Genomic DNA, 24,658 nt, shown 5'->3' with positions numbered 1-24,658 from the left:
AGCGCTGCGATTGGCTGGCAGCGGCCGGGGGCGGGGCCAGGAGAGCCGGTGTCGCACGGACCGCCTCAAAAGAGCCCAGGATATTGCAGAGCGCACTGGAGCCCTGGCCAGCGCGCAGCCTTCCCGGCGCCGGCAGGCTGGGTCTTGGGAATTCTGGTTTGCTTTGGCTCACTCGCTTTTTACAAACCACTGGATCTTACATGCCTCTGTACCCCCCACTTCCACTCCATGTCCCCATGCTCCTGCGCCAGCAACAGGTAAGGGCTGCTGTGTTTTCTTCCTTTTCGCTCGCTGCCGGTGTGTCCTGGGGAATGGACTCTGGCCGCCCCGTCCCCTACCCTACCCTGCCCCGCTGCTCCAGAGGTGCCCAGCTGTCACACTGCTGTAGCGCTCACCCACGCTCCGGAGTCCCAGATCATGCCTATATAGTTTGTGTGCGCACCAGAACATCCCCAGAGCTAAAAATACTGAGACATGCTTGGAACAGTTGAGCAATAGAAACAGATTTCTCTGCAGCATCTGTTTGTGCTCATAACTTCCAGTGCACCAGCTGTAGCGAGATACTGGGTTTGGAGGCAAGGGCGAGAGTGTCTGTGTTCGGTTCTCAGTCTAAGGGGGAAAAAAAAAAAAGAAAACAAAACAAAACGTGGTTGAGGGTTTGGGCGTGCGTCTTGAACCCTGGTCTTAAACCTTGGCAAATCTTGGGACTTAGCACTATTCTTGATCCTTGGCGGGTTTTTTTGTTTTCTGTTTTTTGTTGTTTGTTTTTTGTTTTTTTCGTCATTGCTTCAAAGTATAGCTGTGAGTTTCAAACAGAGTGAGTGTCTCAAAGTTGCCTTCCTGAAAGAAGAGCGGGAGCCCGAGTTGGATTTGAGCCTGAGGATCGCAAAACTTTCACATTACATATCACTCTCCCTTAATCAATTTGTTATTTTTAGTAATAATGGTAATACCTGGCTTGAAGACAGTGTGGTTTTAGGGAAGCAAAATAGTCAAAACGACTTGATTCTGCAAAATGATTGCATCATAGCATGGATTCATCATGACAATTGGAAAAAAAAACCAGGGATAGGAAATGGGCAGTTTAATGTCTGTGTCTGGGTAAGGATATCATAGGATGATCACTAGGATAAGGCTGTGCATTCTGACGATTTTCATAAATTCAGATTTTACTTGTTAGGAAATAAGGTGTTATTTGAAAACCTTGGATATGCAGAGAATCCATATTGCATTTTGCCATTTGTTTTCTTTTCACATGAATAATCAATAGGCTGCCAGATTTCCTCTCGCCAATCACTGTTGTGTGTCTGATGTACATTATCGGTACACTTGTTAGCGTTTTCCTGCTCACTTCCAAATGTTTCATTTCTATTTGCCATTATCTGGAAAAAATCCTGGTGCTCAGAAGGGGTAAGAGATGTTAATTGAAGCATGGTGGAAAGGGTGAGGATAAGGTCAAGACCATTTTACTTAGCTTCCTGCCCTCCTTTCTCATATTTTAATGACACTTTGTTTTTTAATGTTCTTGGTCTCCATAAGAAATATTTGATCTAAACTCTTGTGAATTTTGCTTTTTTTAAAAAAATAAAAGAACACAGTTTTTCTACATCCTTCGGACTCCTCAGTTGCAGAATCTCTGGTTAGCTGTAGCGTCCTTGTATGACTTTTGCGTAGCCTGAAAGATTGAAAAGAGCTACCTGCACAGATTGGATGTTTCAATTTTTTAAGTGTATATTTTTATTTACCAAACATGTCTGTTTTTCAGCATATGCAGGTGCTGAGCAGTGCTACAAGCCAAGTGTCGTTGACTATAAATGTTAGACATGGGGCTCACGTAGATAGATGGGTATCCTCCCTCCTCTCCTTCTTCCCCCTCCTCCTCCCTTATGTTTATTGAGCTTCTAAGAGGTTGCTTTCCTAGCAGTTGTGCTCACATAGCAACATGTGCCCAGAGCACACTCAGGCTGGTCTGTATGGCGTCAGCTGGGAAATAGCTGCTCTAAACACTCATTAGCAGACCTCTCAGCCCAGTACATTTTCTTTTGCTATCTTTATTTCCTATCCTTAGAAACTTTCTTATTCATTGCACATCATGACCGTGTTTCAGGACACATTTACTCTCATTTGATTTTGTTTTAGTTATTCATAAACCATATTGGAAGTATTACCTCTATAAGTCAAAGCAATTTAGATCCCCCATTTGTACCATGTGATCTCCTTGACCTTACATTTATCCATAGCTCTTTCTGCTTTAACATCTACCTAAGTTTAAAGCGCTGAACTATTTTTTCCATTGCTTATGCTTAATTTTGGCTCAGCCTATAAATAGTCTTAACATGAACAGCACCACATGTAACCTCTCAATTTCCCAAAAATACTTTCTACATCATGGGTTATGGCCTGGATAAAAATGATTATTTGTGTCCATGAAATTTACATCTAGGCCCTTAAATATTTTGGCTGGAAGGGAAATTTACACATTGTTCATCAAATCAAATTTCAATTCTCTGGATGTGTATCACTTAGTGTTCTCATCTATTCCTAATTGATTGCATCTCAAAACATTATTCTGAATATATGCTTGAAATAAAGTTGCATGTAAGCCCTGTTTTTTAAATGATAGCTTTTCCCAGCTTGTTCACGAATTGGTAATTGCTAGTGAGAGAGGACCGGGCAAGGAAGTTTTCTGTTCGCTTAAAGTCGCTCAGGCAGGTTAACAGGTTAACAGTGAAAGCAATTTTTACCATGAAACATTAAGATCGTTACCCCATCAAACCCTGACAGGTTCTAGCTTTTAGCTATGTAATCAGCTCCACAAAAAGTCTGAATACATAGTATATGTGTGTGCACATGCATACACACATAAATCTGTTTTGGGGCATATCGATTTGAAGTGGCAAAAGTTTTCATTTTGCCAAACAAAACAAAACAAACCAAAAAGCGAAACTCCTCTTTTTCTCTTTCCAGGAAGAAATGGTAAAATATCTAAATGATGCTCCACATGTGGGACAAAATCTGTTATTAGCAATGGAAATAAGGCAATAATAGTCTCTCAATCCAGACCACTTTCAAGATTCTAAATGTGGAAAGCTATTCATAGGAAGCTGGTATTGTGTGATTTGTGGAATTCAAACAAATGTCCCGGGGTCAAGATTTTTGGAAAGTCATAATTCAGTCTTTAGATTTCATATGGTTGTTATGTTTTAATCTGGAAGGAGTACAGAAATAAGTCAGAAGAAATTTGAGACTATCTACTCATGGCCCCTAATGGTAACTCACAAGGAAGGATTGTTTTGAATCATGAAAAGGGAATTTCTTGGTGTCAGCTTATAATACAAAGTTCTGAAGTCAATCAGAACTCAAGAATACAAAGCATTCATTAAATGAAGCTCTTCTCCCTTTTTTTTGAAATGTACACCTGCGTTTGGTGGTGTTGCTGTCTGTGTCTGTTGAGAAATGTGAGGCAACTGAGATGAACTAATTGATTGAAAAATGCTGTCCATGTACAGGATCTAGAACCTTGAGGGGTAGGATTCTTGTTTCTTTGGTCCAAGTGCAAACTTCACAGGGAAGCAGACAAAACATTGAAGCAGGTGGAAGGTTAAGAAAGCACAGTAACTTCTTTTTATAAAGTGATTCAAAGGCACTTTCAAACCAAGCATCATTTAGGTGTCAAAAGCTGCCAAAATGTAACACACATTGCAATTTTCATAGATGACTAATCTCAGGAAAAATGTGTTGGGGCACATTCTTGCATAATAACTTGGATAAAGAAGAAGTCAAAAGACAGTAACAAGGCATTTTCAAAGGCAATGCACCTTGCCTCTTTTTAAGGGATCACACAAAAACAATGTAAATGGATGGCTTTATTTGTTTGCAGCTGGCTTGGCTGAAATCGGTTCTGTTAACTGTGTAATCTTAATGGATTTAGAGAAGAAAAAAATGGAGTCTTCATTATCAGGCATCAACAAATCTCTGACTCCTTTCATGAGTTATTCATTGCCCCCCTTTAATATAGCAGAAGGATTTGGTTGTATGAAAAGTTAAGGATGGGCTTTATTTTTCAGTTCTAACTTATATTAGTTTTGTTATCACACATTTGGTAAAGAAAGCACCTTAGACTTTCTCTTAGTTTTTTGTTAGTTAGTCAAGGAAAATAGTTTCTTAGGAGTGAGGATGGCAAGTTAAAGTAAATAGATAGTTCTTACCTAGGGAAGAATGAGGCAATTGGAGAAAACTGAGAACTACTATTTGCACATATTAGGTAAAGGTGAGTGCCTTCTCCATAGGAACCTGTAGCAAATAACAGCGCTGGAAGTGAAAGTAAGCGGACTGGCATTTATGATCTGTCCTTACACAGTTGTCTCTGTCTGAGAGAACACAGCATTGGACTGACATGAAATGAGTTCCTGCCTTATCTCAATCCGCTAAAGACCTGGTCCTTCGGCACAATGGTGCTTACTTCCTAGCCTGTCATTACACATGACAGCCCCATCTCAGGAGAATTTCAGGACTCTTATTGCTAGGCAACAGAATTGCTCTTTATCCCCCAGAGCAAACCTGCATCTTCAAAGTCTTCAAGCCAGAATTACCTGCACTAATAGAGACTTAGCAGGCATTTCTGCATAGTGGTTGCTTGAAGTGTGAGAAGTGATGAAGCAAGCCCAAACAGTATCCAGAAACTGGAATCCATTTCAGATGATTATAAGCAATAGGGGCAGTATTCACCATCGTAGGAGGTTTTGTCCACTAGTTCCCTCTGTTTTCAGGATACACTCAATCAAGCCTACTCCAAAATCCACATCACTATTATATTTGTAGGTGGGAATCTGACTTTCGTCCTCTAGCATTTCCTCAGCCTATCCGGTCTGCTAGTTATATCATTTAAACAAAAGAGTCTGTCTTCCGATTTCAACCTTGCCATCAGGGGCTCTCATATTCTCCCGTAGTGCACATGCAACTCAGTGAATATCAATACTGCGTCCACGTGAAGATTTCTAAACATGTCCTCTTTCCAAAAATTTTACGACAAACCTTGGGATCAGACAGTCTTTCATCTGCTTAACAGGGATCGTAGCAGGTGGGGCAGGCCAAAGAAGAGAATAAGAGAAGAGGTAGACCTGAAAAATAGAATATTCTAGATCCCTGGCCAAAAATAAGGGAAAGGGGACCTGACCTGACATTTTGGTTGAACAACTGTCACAGACAACTCTCCTATGTTTAACGACTTTATGCTTTTAAATAAAAGGTTTACAAAGCATGCTTAGGATACAAAGAAATGTAAAACCTTATAATGTAATGTGAAGTATACTTATCTTTACCTGATTATGTGTTTTTGTTAGGATGTATTGTCTTAGACAGTAGAATTCTTTAAGAGTGGCTTATTTTGTAATGCACAATCTCTCTTTTCTTGCAGGACATGTTCTCTGGATGTCAGCTGAGTTATTAAAGTAACTCTGCATGTCAGCAGACAGACCTTGGTAGAACCCCGAGGCTCCCAGAGACACCCATCTCTCCTCATTTTTTGTGTGTGTGTGTCTTCACCGAACATTCAAAACTGTTTCTCCAAAGCGTTTTGCAAAAACTCAGACTGTTTTCCAAAGCAGAAGCACTGGAGTCGCCAGCAGAAGCGATGGGCAGTGTGCGAACCAACCGCTACAGCATTGTCTCTTCAGAAGAAGACGGTATGAAGTTGGCCACCATGGCAGTTGCAAATGGCTTTGGGAACGGGAAGAGTAAAGTCCACACCCGACAACAGTGCAGGAGCCGCTTTGTGAAGAAAGATGGTCACTGTAACGTTCAGTTCATCAACGTGGGTGAGAAGGGGCAACGGTACCTCGCAGACATCTTCACCACGTGTGTGGACATTCGCTGGCGGTGGATGCTGGTTATCTTCTGCCTGGCTTTCGTCCTGTCATGGCTGTTTTTTGGCTGTGTGTTTTGGTTGATAGCTCTGCTCCATGGGGACCTGGATGCATCCAAAGAGGGCAAAGCTTGTGTGTCTGAGGTCAACAGCTTCACGGCCGCCTTCCTCTTCTCCATTGAGACCCAGACAACCATAGGCTATGGTTTCAGGTGTGTCACGGATGAATGCCCAATTGCTGTTTTCATGGTGGTGTTCCAGTCAATCGTGGGCTGCATCATTGATGCTTTCATCATTGGTGCAGTCATGGCCAAGATGGCAAAGCCAAAGAAGAGAAACGAGACTCTCGTCTTCAGTCACAATGCTGTGATTGCCATGAGAGATGGCAAGCTGTGTTTGATGTGGCGAGTGGGCAATCTTCGGAAAAGCCACTTGGTGGAAGCTCATGTCCGAGCACAGCTCCTCAAATCCAGAATCACTTCTGAAGGGGAGTATATCCCTCTGGATCAAATAGACATCAATGTTGGGTTTGACAGTGGAATCGATCGTATATTTCTGGTGTCCCCAATCACTATAGTCCATGAAATAGACGAAGACAGTCCTTTATATGATTTGAGTAAACAGGACATTGACAACGCAGACTTTGAAATCGTGGTCATACTGGAAGGCATGGTGGAAGCCACTGCCATGACGACACAGTGCCGTAGCTCTTATCTGGCAAATGAAATCCTGTGGGGCCACCGCTATGAGCCTGTGCTCTTTGAAGAGAAGCACTACTACAAAGTGGACTATTCCAGGTTCCACAAAACTTACGAAGTCCCCAACACTCCCCTTTGTAGTGCAAGAGACTTAGCAGAAAAGAAATATATCCTCTCAAATGCGAATTCATTTTGCTATGAAAATGAAGTTGCCCTCACAAGCAAAGAGGAAGATGACAGTGAAAATGGAGTTCCAGAAAGCACTAGTACGGACACACCCCCTGACATAGACCTTCACAACCAGGCAAGTGTACCTCTAGAGCCCAGGCCCTTACGGCGAGAGTCGGAGATATGACTGACTGATTCCTTCTCTGGAATAGTTACTTTACAACATGGTCTATTGGTCAGAGGCCCAAAACAGTTATACAGATGACGGTACTGGTCAAGATGGGTCAAGCAAGCGGCCACAAGGGACTGAGGCAAGCACAATGGTTTCAAAGAAAGACTGTAAGCTCCATGATTAGCATAAAGCACTAACCATGCCTCCATTGTGACCCAATGGCACATAGATGTTGTAGAATAAGTTATGGGTTTTTATGTTTTGTTTTGTGTTTTTCCAAAACTTGAACTTGCAGGCAAGCCTTGGTTGGGTATTTGATTTATCCAGAATGCTTCTCTTTAGGGAACAAGGATGTTTTTAATGGCATAACAAAGGCAAGACTCTGCCTTAATTTTTGAAAAGCTGCTAACTACATGAACACAAATGTGTATTTTTGTTGCAGTGTAGTTTTCCTTCTGTGTAATTTTAAAGTCAGTGTTGAACTTGATTGAAAGCTCATGATGCGCTTCAAAGTGGCAAGTATTTGGCTATTAACTGCCAAAACAAGAGCCTGATTTTTTGAGGCCAGTAATTTGTTTGCTAGAATTGATTTTTTTTTCTCTCTCTCTTTGTTACATAAGGGCATTATGTAACACTAGCCAAATGGTAGCCTCTGGGTTGTTGTTGTTGTTTTTTTTTTCCTCCATGATGTTAATGGGTTATCTCAAATTTTAAGTTAAACTACCTAAAATAAATACCAAAGATAATGCATATTTTTGCACAGTGGAGCTTACACTTAAAAGAAAACAAAGCCCCATGGGCTGCCTTGAAATCAAGTGACAATAACTTTGAACCTCAGCAAGACCTTGAACCGCCGGTTCATTTTGCACCTTATTCAGAAAATAGAGCATCATACTCACCGAGTCTAGTCAGTGTAGTGCTTTTTAAAATTTTGTCCTTTCATGTAACTTTTTTTTTATTTTAAGAGGAAGAAAAAGAAAGGGGCAGTAAAATTCACACACATACAATACCAACATCCATCCTTTCCTGCTAGGCAGTGCTGGCCAGGCTCATGTGTAGTGTGCGAGATGGTGATGTACTCTTACGTTTTTCTGGGCTTTCCCTTTTGCACATTCCAAAATTCATTTCATAAGATAAGATCTTCATAGGACCTCCTTGGCATCCTGGCATTCTCAAAACTGAGCCATCCAGCATGAAAGATAAATGGGTTTAAACCCTTGCTGCTGAAATTGCCTGGACTGTCAGGACATTGCCAGCCCACCTTCACCTTAGAGGAGATGCCACACCTGGCCTCCACGCTTGTTCCTCTGATCAGTCTGTCTGGAGTGAGTCCGACAGTGTCAGATAGGGCGGCGAATGCCAAAGGGGGGAAACAGGGAGGTGTGGACTAGCCAATTTGATGCAGCACTTCAGATCAAGTATTTAGGAGGAAGAGGAAACTTGGCTTTTTTTTATGGCAGAGGAGAGTAATGAAAATGTCTCAGTATTTTAGGGTCAAAGAGAGTCATAAAAATACAACGTAATGACAAGTAAAGGAGATAATGGTCTAAAAAGGCTGTTTCCCTTTTCTGTGTGCATACTTGTGATTGAATGTGAGCTAAGCATTGTCTCCTGTGGAGCCCTAGAGCAGGTTACTAAGGACGGACACGTTGTTTTCCAGAAGCCTCGCTTGCCTGGCTGACTGCCTTGCTAGAAACTTTTTTTTTTCTTCTCACTGTAGCTCAATAATGGAACTCTTTTTTTGTTTTTTGTTTTTTTTTAATTTAAAATTCCCTATTTGTGAATTCTGGGGTTACTGACTTTTCTTTTTAATTGGAGTCTCAAAATCAACTCTCTTATGGTATTATATCTCTGTATGCCATTAAAAAACAGCTTGTTCTAGAATCACATATTTTGTAAACTGATGTTTGTGATGGTCTCTGGTTCTTGAACAGCCATATCTGAATGCCGTGCCTGCAAAACTATGACAATTTTTGCTGTTTTCAGCCTTCAGATTTGATGGCTTTGAAAACTGAGGTGTTATTTTCAATGAAACCGAGAAAGAGATGTTAAGCAAGTGGTTGTTTTAGATCCAAATGTTAAGGCAGGTTTGGGAAGGTGTTTAAAGAGTTGGAGGAATTGGGGATTGAGTGGACAAGAAAACTTACAGAAGAGGCAACAATTTGGTTCTTGACAGTGAGAGGATATTGAGGGCTTCAGCTGCTGCTATTATGACATTTTGCAAAGGAAAATAATCAAACCAAAGAGTATTCAGTGATATGTAAATTAAATGAAGATACAGTGGAGAACGGGGGTGGCCACAAAAGAGGCTCCCCCTAAACACAGAGTGCTGTCACTTTAAAAAGACTTGAGAAATTTGAAAGGGGGTGGGTATGGGGGGGGCAAGAAAGAGGGAGGGAAATCTTTCAACTTATTTCTGAAAAAGAGAAAAAAATATAAAATTTCTGGTGCACAGGTTTGTTTTTTCAAGAAAATTTTGCAGAAGCTATGTTTTTAAAGTGTACATTTTATAAAGTTTATCAGATATTTTCATATTTAAAGCCAAATGTAAATAGAGGTCTGTAAAGAAAAATAATTGCCATAGAAAGTATAATGTCAGTGCAGCAATTTCTGAGAGCTAGTACCTATATGCTACGGGTTAGCATGGTTTTAGCAAATATATACCAGCCTTATAAGGTTCGTATTGCTATGTTCTTCTGTTATTTATTTCAGCATGGACTGTTCATTTGAAACCTTTTTCTAGTTATTAGCATTTTAACAGTTACAAGCTTTAAATGGCAATTTTTTCTTTCTTTCTTTTTTTTTTTTTGTCAAGAGCCAAGACACAGGTAATGCACGACATTGATTGCTGCATTTTACCTTCAAAATATTTGTCCTTCTTGACTGGGTCTCCTTAATTAGTGTACACATGTCATTAGAATGCAGATGGAGGGGACTCACCGTGAATATCTGGGGTCGATTCCCAGATGTGTGTTGCTTCTCTATTGCAAGCAGATTCCCTGTTGAATTTACTTAGGATTTATTCCCTTTTAAAGAATTTTTGCCCATATCTGGAAGGGCACTATATTTTTGGGGGGAGCCATAGATTCCTGGTTATCCTATTTTTAAATAAAATGTAGACAAAGTGAATTCTATTTTGATTATTGAGAAAGGAGTAGTTTTCTATCCCTCTAAGAGTATACTTGAATCAGACATTTTAAGGATGTCACTATAGCACTGTTGTCATTTTCAAATTCCTAGAAAAGTTTGTTTTACTTTGTTTTTATTCTGTTAATGCATTCTTTCTTCTCTTTACTTCCTTTCTTCCCAATACACTCCTACCCCAACCCTTGATGTTTATTTGATGAGCTCTGTCCCGTAAATCGTATTTCCCTTACAATTAATAAATGTCACTTCATATTTTATAATAAACCACTCAGTAAAAGCAAAAGCTTGTCCTGAGAAGTAGAGTGAGTTCTTTTTCACTCTGTGTCTAATAATGTTCAGGTGAAAAAAAAAGTGTGGCATAGTTACCTGCCCATCCCTAATCCTCAGCAAAGTAGAATCTCTTTTCTAGTAATTTTGAGTTTCAGCTCTGGGCTCTGGCAAGTTGAACAATCCTAGCCATTGACAATCGTGATAGTTATTATTTTCCCATTTGCTGTCTTTTTGTATCTAAAGTCTTCCTATTGTACTGCACAAACCATGGATTGTACATATTTTTATATATTATGTCTTATTTTATTATTTCTAAATAAAAAAATTAAAAATTGAAAACAAATTGGTGGAAGAATCTTTGGGCTTCCTGTATGATTATTCTAGAAACACCATAAAGTAAATGTTCCCAAACAATAGAACATAAACCCTGAGAGGTTAGATGAATAGAGCCATAGAAATGGCCTCAACAGACAGGTGCAGTGGGGTGGCAGATTAGTTTAATTCAAGTTTGAGGAAGTCAAGCTCATATTTTTTTTTTGGATACAAGAGCCTAGGTAGAAAGGGAGTAGAAAAGACCAATAAACTAGCAAAAAAAAAAAAAACCAAAAATATTATGAAGTTTAGATTTTCATTCTCTGTTTAATGGGTGATAATGTGTAGTTACTCTTTATTGAGTCTCAACTATGTGTAGAGTTCTTGCATTACATATTATTTTTATCTCATTGCCACAGAAACCAAATCAGGATGTTATTATTTTGTATTATAGATTAAGACTTGGCAAATAAGTTCTGTAAAGGGCCAGGCAATAAGTATTGTTTGGCTTTATGAACCAGAGGGTCTTTGTCTCAACTATGCAAATTCAGCCTTGTAATGTGAAAGCAGTTACAGACAGTATGAAAACAAATGGTATGGCTGTGTTTCAAAAAATTTTTACTAACTTCTACAGCCAGCGGGCTAGATTTGGCTCATGGCCAGTAGTGTGTTGACCCCTGTTTTAGGTGAAGAAACTGAGTATGAATTTTAAAGCTAATGAATCAGTGAGGTAGTATTTGGATTCCGGTTTTACCTGCATCTAAACCTAGTTTTATCCACTCAACTATATATCGTTTCAGATCACAAAGCTACCAAGGATATGTAGTCCCGAAGGAAATGCCACTTTTTCTCTGGCAGATTTGAAATAAATAAATGTTTTTCAAGGTTGGAAATACAGAGAAAATTTGCATTCTAAAATATGGGTTGTACCTTGCTATTTTTTCTTTAATATGGCAATTATTATTTATGTTCCAAATATGACTCTAGATTCTTTCTAAGTACTAAATAATTTAGTCTTAACAGCAACTCTATGGAATAGACTGTATTATTATCCTCATTAAAGAAATGAAGAAACTAAGGCTCAGAGAGGTTAAGCACCTTGTCCAAGTACATACATGAATTATTAGTGCTGAGACTTAAACTGAGGCCACTCAATACTAGGTGGTGGTTTTTTGCGACTACTCTATGCACTTCCTTTTCATACATATGCTTGGTAAAAGCTTCACCATTTAAGGCCTTTCTGCTTTTCAGTTTTTATCCTTTTCAGTAATGAAAACACATCCTTTTTGTTTGCACAGCATACATTAGTGCAGAATTCTTGCCTTGTTCATAACCTGTTCCTAAATTCCTCATTTAATGTTTGGTGAGAAGAGAACAACTTACAAGGAGTAGACTAATTACAAACACTGGTTGTGGGATTTGGGTAAATTTCAAACTTAAGATTAATTTCAATTAATGAGGAATTGTTTAGGTCTGTCTCCAGGCGAAACCACAAAGTTCTGTTACTAACCAAGCTGCAGGCACCCGACCACATTCACACTTTTGCTTTCTGCCCATGACAGCCAAAGGAGTAACACAATCCTCTGGGCAATGGAGATAATTAAGCAAGACCGGTTATGGTAACGCTAGGCAGTGAGTTGCATGCTATAAAGGCCTCTATTTTTTATTTTATTAAATACGTATACAAAAAGAACAGGCAAGGGTGGAATTTCAGAGTCCTTTTGCTTGGACTGTGTTTTGAGTGACAAGTGAGGCAAGACCTCCAAGCTCTAGCCTTCAGAAGCAGCAGCTTCCCAGGTCATACCCGCAAAGAAAAAAACAAATTTCTGTCTAGAAATGTTCATTTTCAAGCTAGCAAAACTGATTAAATAAATCATATTTGTTTGCCCAAATTTGAGTGAGTGAATAAATAAACACATAAATAAATAAAGGACGGCTAGCTCTATGCGCTTTAAATGAAGTAAAGAACCAAATCCATGATCAGCTTGTTTCAGGACCTCAGTGTTTCTTCAGAATATTTCAGACCATGGAGCTGAGTGACCTAATGATTAGTCACTATCTGAGGGTTGTTATAATGATTTTATAAAAAGAGAAATATCTAATTACAAGATAGTACTGCACAGCACAAGTAGAATAAGAGTATCAGAATGCCTGGCTTAGGAATTGGGTGTCCAACTGTCCTGATTTGCCTGGGACTCAGGGGTTTTCCAGAGTGCAAGACTTTCAGTGCTGAAACTGGAAAAGCTCTGGGCAAACCAAGGGAGTCGGTCATCCTACTTTGGAAAGTAGAGAAGTAGAATGGCTGGGGGAAAGGGGGAGACCCACTAGTTAAGAATGCGGAAAGCAGGAATTGAAGCAAGGTAAACCAGAGGTAGCACGTTAGTGTTACTAAACAGAATAATAATGGTGAATAGTGACTTAGGAAATGGCTCTCTCCAACTAACTGAAATTTGTCGCCTCAAGGGCATTTTTTGTTTTGTTTTGGAGGAATGGTTTTCTAAAATATTGTACAATTATCTGCCTTATTCAAAAGATAATATATAGTATTTAACATTTCCTTATGTGACTCAAGCTAATATGTGCACCTCTTTCTGATGGGATATGCTTTTTAATCTTTTTTTAGCGTGAAACCTGCAGCTAATATTTTGTCCACTGCCAGAAGTCCCTTAGTACTAGTTTGTTTTCTGCTTCTTACTCTTTGTGTCAAATAAATCAGAACAACCCATTATGACCTAGGTTATTGTATCATGTATGATATAATATAGCATATATGATAAGTTTGTCATATATCATATATCATATAGATTATCAGAGAGGATATCACATAATCCTCTATGACTAATATCATAGGTAATAGCAGGGAGGTTCAGAAGGCCCAGAGGACACACAAACGACCTGGCTTCAGTGCAGGGGTTTTATTTTCATTGTATTGATTTTCGGAGATCTTTTTTATTTCAGGTTCGAGATTATATTCTAAGAGGTTGAGGCAATTAAGGAGGTTGACTTTAGAAAATTCTATTCAACTCAACCAAAAATTTGTTAAGCAATTATTATGTAGTACTGGGCACTCAGAGTTTTCTATATGAACTTGGTCTCCAATCAATCACAACTTAGAAAATGGGTGGTATGGTTATATATTTATTTTGTCTTAAAAACTAAGAAAAGTAACTGGGTTTTAGATATAAAAAGTTTGTGTATAACAATAACTACCAATTACCGAGTACTTAGGGTCTATTAGGCACTGAACAGACTCACGGTTCTTTTCCTCCATGTGTGGACATCTTCATTTGGAAGATTAAATATCTTTGCAGGGAAGTCACTGTGGATTCAAGTATTTTTGAAACACCCTATTGGGAATCGTTTTCAGAGCACATCATTTGAATATTTTATTTGTGACAATTTTTTTATAACTTTTTGGTTAAGGTTAAATTCTATGTTTAGAAAAATCCAGAACTCAATCGGAACCACATTTAAGTGACAAAGTTGGATAATTAAGATCGCAAATATCATGTCCTACAAAACAACCAATGAGTGACTATAAAGAACGTGTAATTAATGAGATGGTTTGGTTGTTTAATTATCAATGGTTCTGATTTGGCTCAAATGACCCAGGAGGCTTTACAAAATATGCTGCACCAAGAGAGTAGACTTGGATTAAGTAAGCAACCTTCTGCTATGATAACTTGGAAGGACATCTCAAATGTCTATAAATAATCTTACCTGGCTTAAATAAAAAACTCCTCTCTCTCTCTTGCTTTCCTTCCCTCTCACTTTCTTTTCTAATTCATGATGGTAACTTCTACCTTTTGTTTTGATGTTTACCCTTGAATTCTAGATAAACATTATCTGCAAACATTCATATTAATTTGTAAGTTTGGTGAGACAAACCTATTTTCTCAACTTCAAGTATCTTAAAATTAAAATATGTAAAACCTTTAAAATATAATATATACCATTTTCTTCCCCTCCTAGCCTCCTTCTAGTCACTGCTTTTGAAACCATTAGCCATATATCAGTAACAATAACCTTAAAATCAACTTAGTTAAAAAACAGCTATTTACAAACATAATACTTGTATAGACACACAGCCATAATCAGAATACATTACTTTACAGTCTATTTTTTTTTTTACTCTTACAATGGAAATTCTATAGGTCAAACAGTCCCTCAAGGAAAAATTAAATGTTTGTGTATATTTGGTTTGGTTTTGATAGACTACTTTCTGATCACAAACATACACACCCAAACAAGCTTCTACTAATATAAAAGTTATGGAATTGTGAGGTAAAAATGTTATGACAATTTCTTGGTTTAGGGAAATGTAAGAAAATTAAGCATAGAGAGATTCCAAAGCCAGAGACATTTCAAAAATAGCATGTATGTTCCCCTCCTTCCTTCCTTCCTTCCTTCCTTCCTTCCTTCCTTCCTTCCTTCCTCTCTCCCTCTTTCCCTCCCTTCTTCCTTTCTTGCTTCCTTCCTTCCCTCCCTATTTGTTTCCCTTCCTTGTCTTCCTCCCCTCCTCTCCCTTCCCTTTCCCATCCCTCCCTCCCTCCCTCTCTTCCTTCCTTCCTTCCTTTTTTCCTCCTCCCTTGCTTTCTTCTTTCCTCCTTCCTTTCCTCCTTCCTTCCTTTTCTTCCTACCTTCCTCTACCCTTCTCTCCTCTTTTCTTCCTTCTTCCCAAACACTTTTAATTCTCTATCATTTGCCTGCCACTCTGTTTGCTGTTGCTGTAATTAGTAGTGCTCAGAAGTGACTCTTAATATAAGTTACAATAATAAAGCATGGTTACCTAATGCAATGTTTAACCTAAAATTTGGAAGTATTTCTTCTTAAAGTTTAAATTGGTCTTGTAAGGACTTTGCTCCCATGAACTCTGTTCTTTCCCTCCCTCCTGCTAAATGACTGCTCTGACCTCATATTCTGCTCCTATTAGTTCTGTGAATCATCTTCGCCTCAGCATTTCCCCAGTCCTGACACATGGACAGAAAGACATCCCTTGGCAAACATTCAATCTAGTGCAACAAACAAATGAATCAAGTCTCAGACTTTGTCATTTTACTTGGATTTTGTTTTTTTACATTTTTGCTAATACAGTTTTACATCTAAAGTCCCAGTTAAGCAACTCTTCATTTGGTCCTGCAAAGACAGTGTCTCGTTGAATAGTATATAGGAGGTTTCTTTACATTATATAGATAGCTGCATTAGGAACTTTCGCATAAAAACAGATTATTTACCAATAGAGAAATTTCAAAGGCAAATATACACACATTTCTACCAAAACACTCTCGGCAAAAGCAGTCTCAGATGGCGCCATATATGACAAAATGAGGGAAAGTTGAATTAACATGTCAGAGGTTTTCTTCAGTCCTATCATGAGTTCTTTTGGTGGCCATAAGGTCAACCAAGCACTCTCCCTGCCTTTTCCAGGCTCCGCTAAAGTTGCAGCCAGCATCACTTGAGCATACTCAGTCAATGAGGCAGCTGAATAAGATGCCCCCGAGTTGCTATAGAAACTGGAGGAAGCATAGAAGCACCTTCTCCTGCACACTCTTTAATTTCATCTGAGTGACTTTGTTTAAGAACCAAAAATAAAAAGTGCACAAGGATGTAATTATATAAAAAGCTGTGTTCGATTATAAATACAGTATGTACTTTTGCCTCAGTCTACAGCTCATTTCTCCCTTCCATTTCAAGACATTTGAACCATTCAAGGAGGAGTCTTCACTTCAGTTTTAATTGAAGTGAGGCCCAGATTTACCAAGACAGGGGAGTGAGACTTTCTGCCTTTCTGTCTTTCCCTGGTTCACATTTGACGTCTGCATGTGGAGTCTTTTCTAACAAAGTCTATTTCCAGGGGATCTTCATATCAGGCCATCTGGGTTCACCAGGCTTACTGAAATTGCTCTGCCTTTTGGCATTTGTAGTCTAAAACATTCTATAGGTTTATGATCATTTTGCAGGATAATAAAAAGAGGTGGACAGGAGAATGCCAAAAAAGCAATTAGCAGAGAAGGGCAACAAAATCCTTTTTTAAAGAAATCCTGTTGCTACTTGCAATAAACAGCTTCTTTCACAATAGGGGAGGGTGGGAGGAGAGTACCTCAACAGTCGTCCCATTGCAATATTTACCTAGGGGAAATATTCAGAATTTATAGGGTTTAGAATTTAGAATTTAGAATTTAGAGGGTCTGCCTCTGGTCTTTATACCTTCTGAAGGGCTGATGAGTTAAATTTGCTTGTAGAAAATGACACATCTTCTTTCTAGTATCCTTTAGTGAAACGGCAATCCTGAACCTGCGTGCTGGCATGATTTGAAATGTACTTGTTCTTAGGTTGCTACTTCCTGCTAGTGATTTGCATGAAGTTGAGTGCAATATAGAATTTACTTAAAAAGGAAAATGCAAAGGTACAAGGTGTGTCCGATGAGCAAAAATATAATCCTATGTGTTCTTCGTGAATATGCCTTGTCTGTTCTCTTGATTTGGAGGACTACATGTGAGAACCCAAGGCTGAGACTTTCTGCAAGGCAAATAAGTCTTTTGTATAAGTAAAATATGAAAGGATTTTTCCCTTTTTGGAAAGCTGGCAGCCTGCAGGTAAAAAATGTGGCTGGTTCAGCTAGTGTTGTTTGTAAAACTAGACTGGCCATGTTTCTTAAATGCTTACTGAAACCAGTTACATGCTTGCAAAAAAAAAAAAAAAAAAAGAAAGAAAGAAAGAAAGAAAGAAAGAAAGAAAGAAAGAAAGAAAGAAAGAAAGAAAGAAAGAAAGAAAGAAAGAAAGAAAAATAATGGAACTGGAAAACGTCCTTGGCTGTTTAAGGTGGGAAAATTTTACTTAAATGAATCTAGAATTTCCAGATCTTTTTACCTAGAGGTACATAACAAGCACAAAAGGAGTTTCCTCAAATAAAGCTTTAAATGTCAGCCATGTCCTCTTCCTGTCTTTGAGTTCCGATGCATTGTTTTCTGGCATTTTTGTTTTGTTTTGTTCTATTGTTGATTGTTTTTTGGTTTTTTCCCCACATCAACCCACAATGAGAACTCAACTCCTCTTTGAGTTTTTCCAAAATAGCATGAAAATGCATTATTAAGAAATGTTGTTTTTATAGAAAACGTTATATGGAAGACGGAAGAGGGGTTCTCAGCACACACTCTGCACGAAACATCAAACTTATCTTGCAAGTTGGACTTCTATGGGGATTTCATTCTCTTATCTGTCACCACCAAGAGTGAGATCTACTCTTTTTGCCTTTTGAAACCCAATAAGGTGCTGGGCAAAACAAAGAACCCTGTGGTTAGCAAGACCCTTGTTAGAAATGGCCAGCTTTAAAACTCCACAGATTAAAAGAAAAATTGTACAATAACTGTGCCACTAAGGTATATAAAGTAATAAAGTTTAATTAACACAGTCCAGCATTTGCCTCCAGTCTCACAAGCTCAAACGTCTGATTCCATCAGCACATCTGGCCCTAGGAGCCAGGTGTATGGACTTAAAATATTTATTCACAATGAGAAGTATGAATGCTAAGGGAACCACACACTTGAAGACTACAGTCAGTGTATGTTTGCTGTTTGTGAATTTTTCATGGTGCTTGGGAATAGAGCAAGGAGAAGTCATGTGAATTAATTGTAGGATTGTAGGATGTTAGCAAACAAAGACAGCATCTTTCATCTAACTCAACTGGGAATCAGACTAAAGAACTGGTCATGTTGAATCATCAGATGGAACTCTCTTACCCTGAACAATGCTTGGATCAGCACTATTCATTTTAGCTTGTGGGATTCTTCTTTCAGATACTTCCAAGGCCAACTAGTATCATCATTCTCTGTTCCCTTTTAATTAAAACATTCTTTACTTACATAAGTGAATATACACAGTCCATTTGAAGTTACATTTCAGAGGTCTGGACATCTTTCTCTTGTTTCATCTGTGATTTTTTATATAATTATCTCTTTATAGTATATTTTACATGCAATAAAATGCAGTTATTTAAGTGACATTTCTATGCTTTGGATAAATTTATACATTCTTGTAACTATTACCACAGTCATTACCATCATCTTCCAAATTTATTTTGTACCTCAATTCAGAGAATCCTCCCCTCTCAGCCCCACCTTGGCCCCAGGAAACCACTAACAAAGTAAGTTTACCTTTTCCAGAGATTTCATCTTATCCTTTTTTTTTTTTATTCCTTGATCTTTATTTTTTTAATTGTTAAATCGATACATTGTCATTGTACATAATTATGGAGTACAATTTGGTGTTTCAATAAATATTTATGTTGTATCATGATCAAAACAAGGTAGTTAGCTTATACATCACTTCAGGTATTTATCATTTCTTTGTGATGAGAACATTTAAAAGCCTAGCCCTAAAACTGTCCTCATAAAATTAATAAAACTAAATTGTCAGTTTTCTTACCAAAAGCATAAGCTTTGAGTAGAAGCATGGCTAAGCATTAACCAGGTTTCCCTAGAGCCTACTTCTTTCTCGCTTCCTACTACTTAAAATTCACGTAGCCCCATCACAAGCTCCTAACTTCTACAGACAACTTCTTTAATGTTAAGAAACCTCAAGTTTTCCATTAAGAGCTGTTTTCCAGATCTTGCATTCTAAGGGTCCACTGACACCAGACAGTGTGAAGAACCCTCTAAGGAACTAAGTGCAACAAGGCAGTTTCTACATATTTATGATTTTATTTCCCATGCCCTAATCAGTGACCTCCTGTTTCTCAGCGCCATACTTGCCAAACTTACACCATGGAATACTGTGCAGCCATAAAAAACGATGAGTTCATGTCCTTTGTAGGGACATGGATGCAGCTGGAAACCATCATTCTCAGCAAACTATTGCAAGAACAGAAAACCAAACACCGCATGTTCTCACTCACAGGTGGGAATTGAACAATGAGAGAACACTTAGACACAGGAAGGGGAACATCACACACCGGGGCCTGTCGTGGGGTGGGGGGAAGGGGGAGGGATAGCATTAGGAGATATACCTAATGTAAATGATGAGTTAATGGGTACAGCACACCAAGATGGCACATGTATACACATGTAACAAACCTGCACATTGTGCACATGTACCCTAGAACTTAAAGTACAATAACAATAATTAAAAAAAAGAGACACACACACAATCCAAAGCTCCTCAGAGAGGTAGAGTTGAGGTTCTCTCCTACCTCCTCATTTGGATGCCCCTATGATTATTAAATTCTTTCTCTGCAGCAACTCCCGCTGTCTTGGTATATTGAATTGTTACTGCTCGATGAGCACTTGAACATAACAGCCCTATAACACCTTCTAGCTATGTTGCAATATACAATACTTTATTCGTAACCATAGCCACCCTGCTGTGCAATGGACACCAGAACTTACTTCTCCTATCTAATTATAACTTTGTACCCATTGATCAATCCCTCCCTATCCTCGCCTACCGCTACTACCCCTCCCTAGTCTCTGGTAAACACTCTTCTACTTGCTGCTTCTATGATACTAACTTTCATTTTTATTATTTTAGATTCCACATATATGTGATATCATGCAGTATTTGTATTTCCATGTCTGGATTATTTTCCTGAGCATGATGCTCTCCAGGTCCATCCATGCTGCCACAAGTGACAAGATTTCATTTTTTTAAAATGGCTAAATAGTATTACATGGTGTGTGTGTGTGTGTGTGTGTGTGTGAACATTTTCTTTATCCATTCATCTGTTATTGGACACTTAGGTTGATTTCATATCTTGACTATTGTAAATAGTTGTACAATAAACACAGGAACGCAGATATCTCTTAGACACACTGATTTTATTTCTTTTGGATATATATCCAGTAGTGGAATTCCTGGATCATACAGTCGTTCTAGCTTCAATTTTTTGAGGAAATTCTGTACCATTTATGTAGTGATTGTACTAATTTTACAATTCCATTACCAATGTGTAAGTGGTTGCTTTTCTTCACATACTCGCCAACACTTGTTTTCTTTTGTTTTTTTGATAACAACAATTCTAACTGGAGTGAGGTGGTATCTCATCGTGGTCTTGGTTTGCCTTTCCCTGATGATTAGTGATGTTGAGTATTCTTCATATACCTCGTGGCCACTTGTATGTCTTCTTCTGTGAAAAGTCTATTAAGATATTTTGCCCATTTTAAAATTGGGAGATATATATATATAGTGTGTATATATATATATGTGTGTGTGTGTGTGTGTATATATATATATATCTCCCAATTTTTTAATCTCCCATGCCCTAATCAGTGACCTCCTGCTTCTCAGCCCCATACCTGCCAAAGATTTTTTTAAAAACACCATCCAAAACTCCTCAGGGAGGGAGAGTTGAGGTTCTCAACTCGAGCATATATATATTTGCTGTCAAGTTTCTTATACAAGTGAATATTAATCCCTTGACAGATGTAAACTTTGCAAATATTTTCTCCCATTCTGTAGGTTGTCTCTTCCTTCTGTTAATTGTTTTCTCTGCTGTGCAAAAGCTTTTTAGTTAGATGTAGTTCCCTTTGTCCGTTTTTGCTTCTGTTGCCTGTGCTTTGAGATCTTATTGTTAAAAATTTTTACCAAGATCAATATTATGAAGCATTTCCCCTGTATTTTCTTCTAGTAGTTTTATAGCTTTGAGTTTTACACTTAAATCTTTAAATCATTTTGAGTTAATGTTTTCAATGTTTGAGTTGATTTTTATATATTTATGTATACTCCAGTTTCTCTTTAGATTGCACACATCTTTTGTGTTTGTTATTGTGTCTTTTAAAGGACTTGTCTATCTCTGTTTTGATGCAGCATGCCGTGATTTTGCTGTCTAACTCTTAGAGAAGAATTTTACTAATTTTCAAGTTTTGGAAATTGAGTGCTCAGTACATATTACTTCTGTCCAGTTCCCTACCTACTTCCCAGTCCAACCCTCTGGACCACCGACACCTTTTTTGGTTTGGTAGCACAACTGTTGAAAAAATTTTGATCATATATGTTAAATGTAATCATACATATACATATGTGTGTACATATGTATGTATATATACATGTGCACACACACGTGTGTATGATTTAACGTATATTCCTCCTAAGGAAATCTACAATTCTAAGAAATTCTCAAATGAACTTCTACAGGTTTTTTGCAGCAGGTTTGATGTCTCCCCTTTTTATTTTGTAGTAAAATATATTTAGTTCCACTTAGTAAAATGTTATATGCAAGCTCATTCATTTTCTACAGAGAAATGGCTGTGAAAAAAAGTGGCCTTCCCCAAGTTCCTTAAAAATTTTGAGCCTTGTTTGGCTCACTAGAAAATAAAAACAAAAACAGAATTTGTGAGATTTAAAGGGAAATGGTTTATGTAAAAGTGCTTTACAAATGATATAGCACTATATGTATTATCTTATACTTGTAGTAGCAGTTTTTCATTTTCTGAGATAGACAGTTTTTACCCAAATTACAAATACCTAAGTCCATCAAACAACAATAACAACCACAACAAAGCGCTTTTCTCATTTTGAAAAATGCTTACCAACCGTCAAATGACTAGAACTATGATAGGTGTTGGAGATTCAAAGGTAGGCTTGTCAAAGAGCTCTCAGTGGCATGAGAGAGAATGGGAACAATTACAGTAACCTAATTTTGGGTTTTTGTGTTTGTCCTCTGACCTTAGCAATCAAGCCAAAAGACCTACAGTAAAGTGTTTGTGCAACACATGTAAGCACATTCCTCTCCATCTTTGCCAAGAAAATCCATAGTCACATTATATCAAATGTCAAGAGGTTTCACTTCTTTTTTTTTTTTTTTGTATTTGAGTTTATTAGGCTGGAGTTTATGCACCTGGACCCTGGCACTACGTGAAGGGAAGGTGTTGTTCTTGGCAAAATGCTCAGTAACAAGCCTATCGGATTACAGAGTGGATTTCCTTTATCTTGGGGCATTGGACTCTATTCAGGGGGCAGGAGGGATAAGATTTCACAGCTTGTTTGGACATGCTAGTCACTTCTTATTCTCATTCTTCTGAAAAGAAGAGTGTAATCTTCTGGCCTACATCCTAGTAGAATCAATGTCCAGACAAGAAATGCCTTCAGTGTTTTAGATGCCCTCTGCTGAACCAAATGACTTTATTTACCAAAAACAAAACTACTGCCTTCCAAGAGGAAGGAGGTGGCCTTTCACAGAACTTCTAGCCAAACCAGGGTGTCCTACTGTTTGGCAGAGGTTTAGTAGTGTTTCTATCAGGATTCCTTATATAAGAAAATCTCCTTTCTTACATTGTGTCCAAGGTGGTTTTTTCCTCAATGGACTTCAGGGGATTCTTTTCCTAGTACTTCTTTTGGTATATTTTTTCCTTTGCTGTTTTCATGACTTCATTTTGCAGGCTAAATCTTTACCAAATATTCATGTCACTGAAATCCTTCTGGCAAATCTGCTAAAATGAATCATGTATTTTCCTTTGCAAAAATCTTTTAAAAAGAAAGTAGTATTCCTGAAAAGAGGTTTGAGGAGGTTCAACTTGTCCATCACTTCACCATAACACGTGCAGGTGCAAACACACACACACACACAACTTATACGTGTACATGCATGACACTAAAGGCACTCCATGGCGATTGTCAGAGTCCTCATTCTTGAGTCTCTCTTGTGACTTTGGTAAGATCAAAGGAGAAATTCAGCCCTGAAACTGTAGAGACATCACACAATTTGGGGCATTTGTCCTGATTTATTTTTTGTTCATTATACGTGTTATAATTACAGGGGAGGAAAAAAATAATGTCCATTATATGTGTTATAATTACAGGGGAAGAAAAAAATAATTGTAGGTGATTCTTATTTTCTTCTCCAATAACTTATTTATCACTTTAATATTTTCTACAATGAAAATATTTAACTTTTTGTTTCTTATCCACGATTGTTGAGTTGAACACATAGTTGATATTTCCTATACTCTTTTTTGTTCAATAATAAATTCACTAAAGTCTCTAAAATATCATCTGAGTACCGTTTGAATGAAAATCATAGGTGTTGGCACGTTGCATTCTCATGGTTTTCAAAAATTTCTATGTAGTTTAATAACCCAAAGATTATTTAAAACAGCATTTTAATATGTCCAGTTGGATATTTATTTATTGTTTTGTTTTATTTTTGTGAAAGGAGGCTATCTCTTTCCTTTTATTTTTATTATCTAGTTTTATTGAACTGTGTCAGAAGATATGAAATATTTTATTTAAAATCTAATGGCCAACTTTAATAAATATGTCATGGCTATTTGAAATTAAAGTACATTCCCTTTTGTTAGGTACACATTTTAAATATCTATATGGCTGTTAACTATATAATTCAAATATTCAAAATTTTAAATACTTTTTATCTGTTTAATCTCTTGAGTATTGAGGTAAGTGTGTTCAAGTCTCTACCATGATGGTTAAATATTCTGTTTTTACTTGTATTTTTAATGGCACCTGCTTCCTGTATATTTTATTGATATTTTAATTAGGTACATCCATGTTCATGATTGTCAAATCTTATCAGAGTATTGTAACTTTACCAAATAAAATAACCCTCTTTTTACTTTGTGTCTGAGATTATTTTTTGTCAGATGTTAATATGGTAATGCTATTTCAGTTTTGTTGGTATTGGTCCAGTATAACTTTTTCTGTCTTCTTTCATTTTTCTACCTTTCTATGCCATTTTTGTGTGTTATTTTAATACAAAATTTCAGAAGAATATTTACAATAATTATAAACACTGACATGTTTTGTATTTTCCTTTCTTCTTTCTTTCCTTCCCATTCATTACTGTATTGACATATTTGCCTTTATTTTTTCTTTTACTGGCTTATAAATACACATATTATTTCTTTTATTTTAGTGGCTGTCTTATATTTATATTGTGTCACAACAAATCATTCTGAAGATGCCTATGAGTTGTTAGCATTTATATCTATTTTCCTCACTAAGACAAAAGCTTAACATGCTTTCAACTCTCTCTCCTGCCTTCCTATTCCTAGTCTTAGAATTTCTGCTCCCTGTAGTACA

At 37.6% G+C, this 24,658-nt stretch overlaps 1 protein-coding gene across 1 annotated transcript; it reads left to right on the top strand.

Moving 5' to 3' along the window:
* The first annotated feature begins 87 nt into the window (after positions 1–87).
* Positions 88–16,659, top strand: KCNJ2 (potassium inwardly rectifying channel subfamily J member 2). The gene is made up of 2 exons (XM_008011959.3): positions 88–257; positions 5,417–16,659. Exon 2 carries the CDS (start codon positions 5,633–5,635, stop codon positions 6,914–6,916), a length of 1,284 nt encoding a protein of 427 aa, XP_008010150.1. The 5' UTR covers positions 88–257; positions 5,417–5,632; the 3' UTR covers positions 6,917–16,659.
* Positions 16,660–24,658: the final 7,999 nt, after the last annotated feature.

This window comes from Chlorocebus sabaeus, chromosome 16 (assembly GCF_047675955.1).
Source record: "Chlorocebus sabaeus isolate Y175 chromosome 16, mChlSab1.0.hap1, whole genome shotgun sequence".
Classification (NCBI taxonomy): domain Eukaryota; kingdom Metazoa; phylum Chordata; class Mammalia; order Primates; family Cercopithecidae; genus Chlorocebus; species Chlorocebus sabaeus.
The sequence above is the reverse complement of the archived record's forward strand: the minus strand, read 5'-3'. Positions and strand labels throughout refer to the sequence as shown.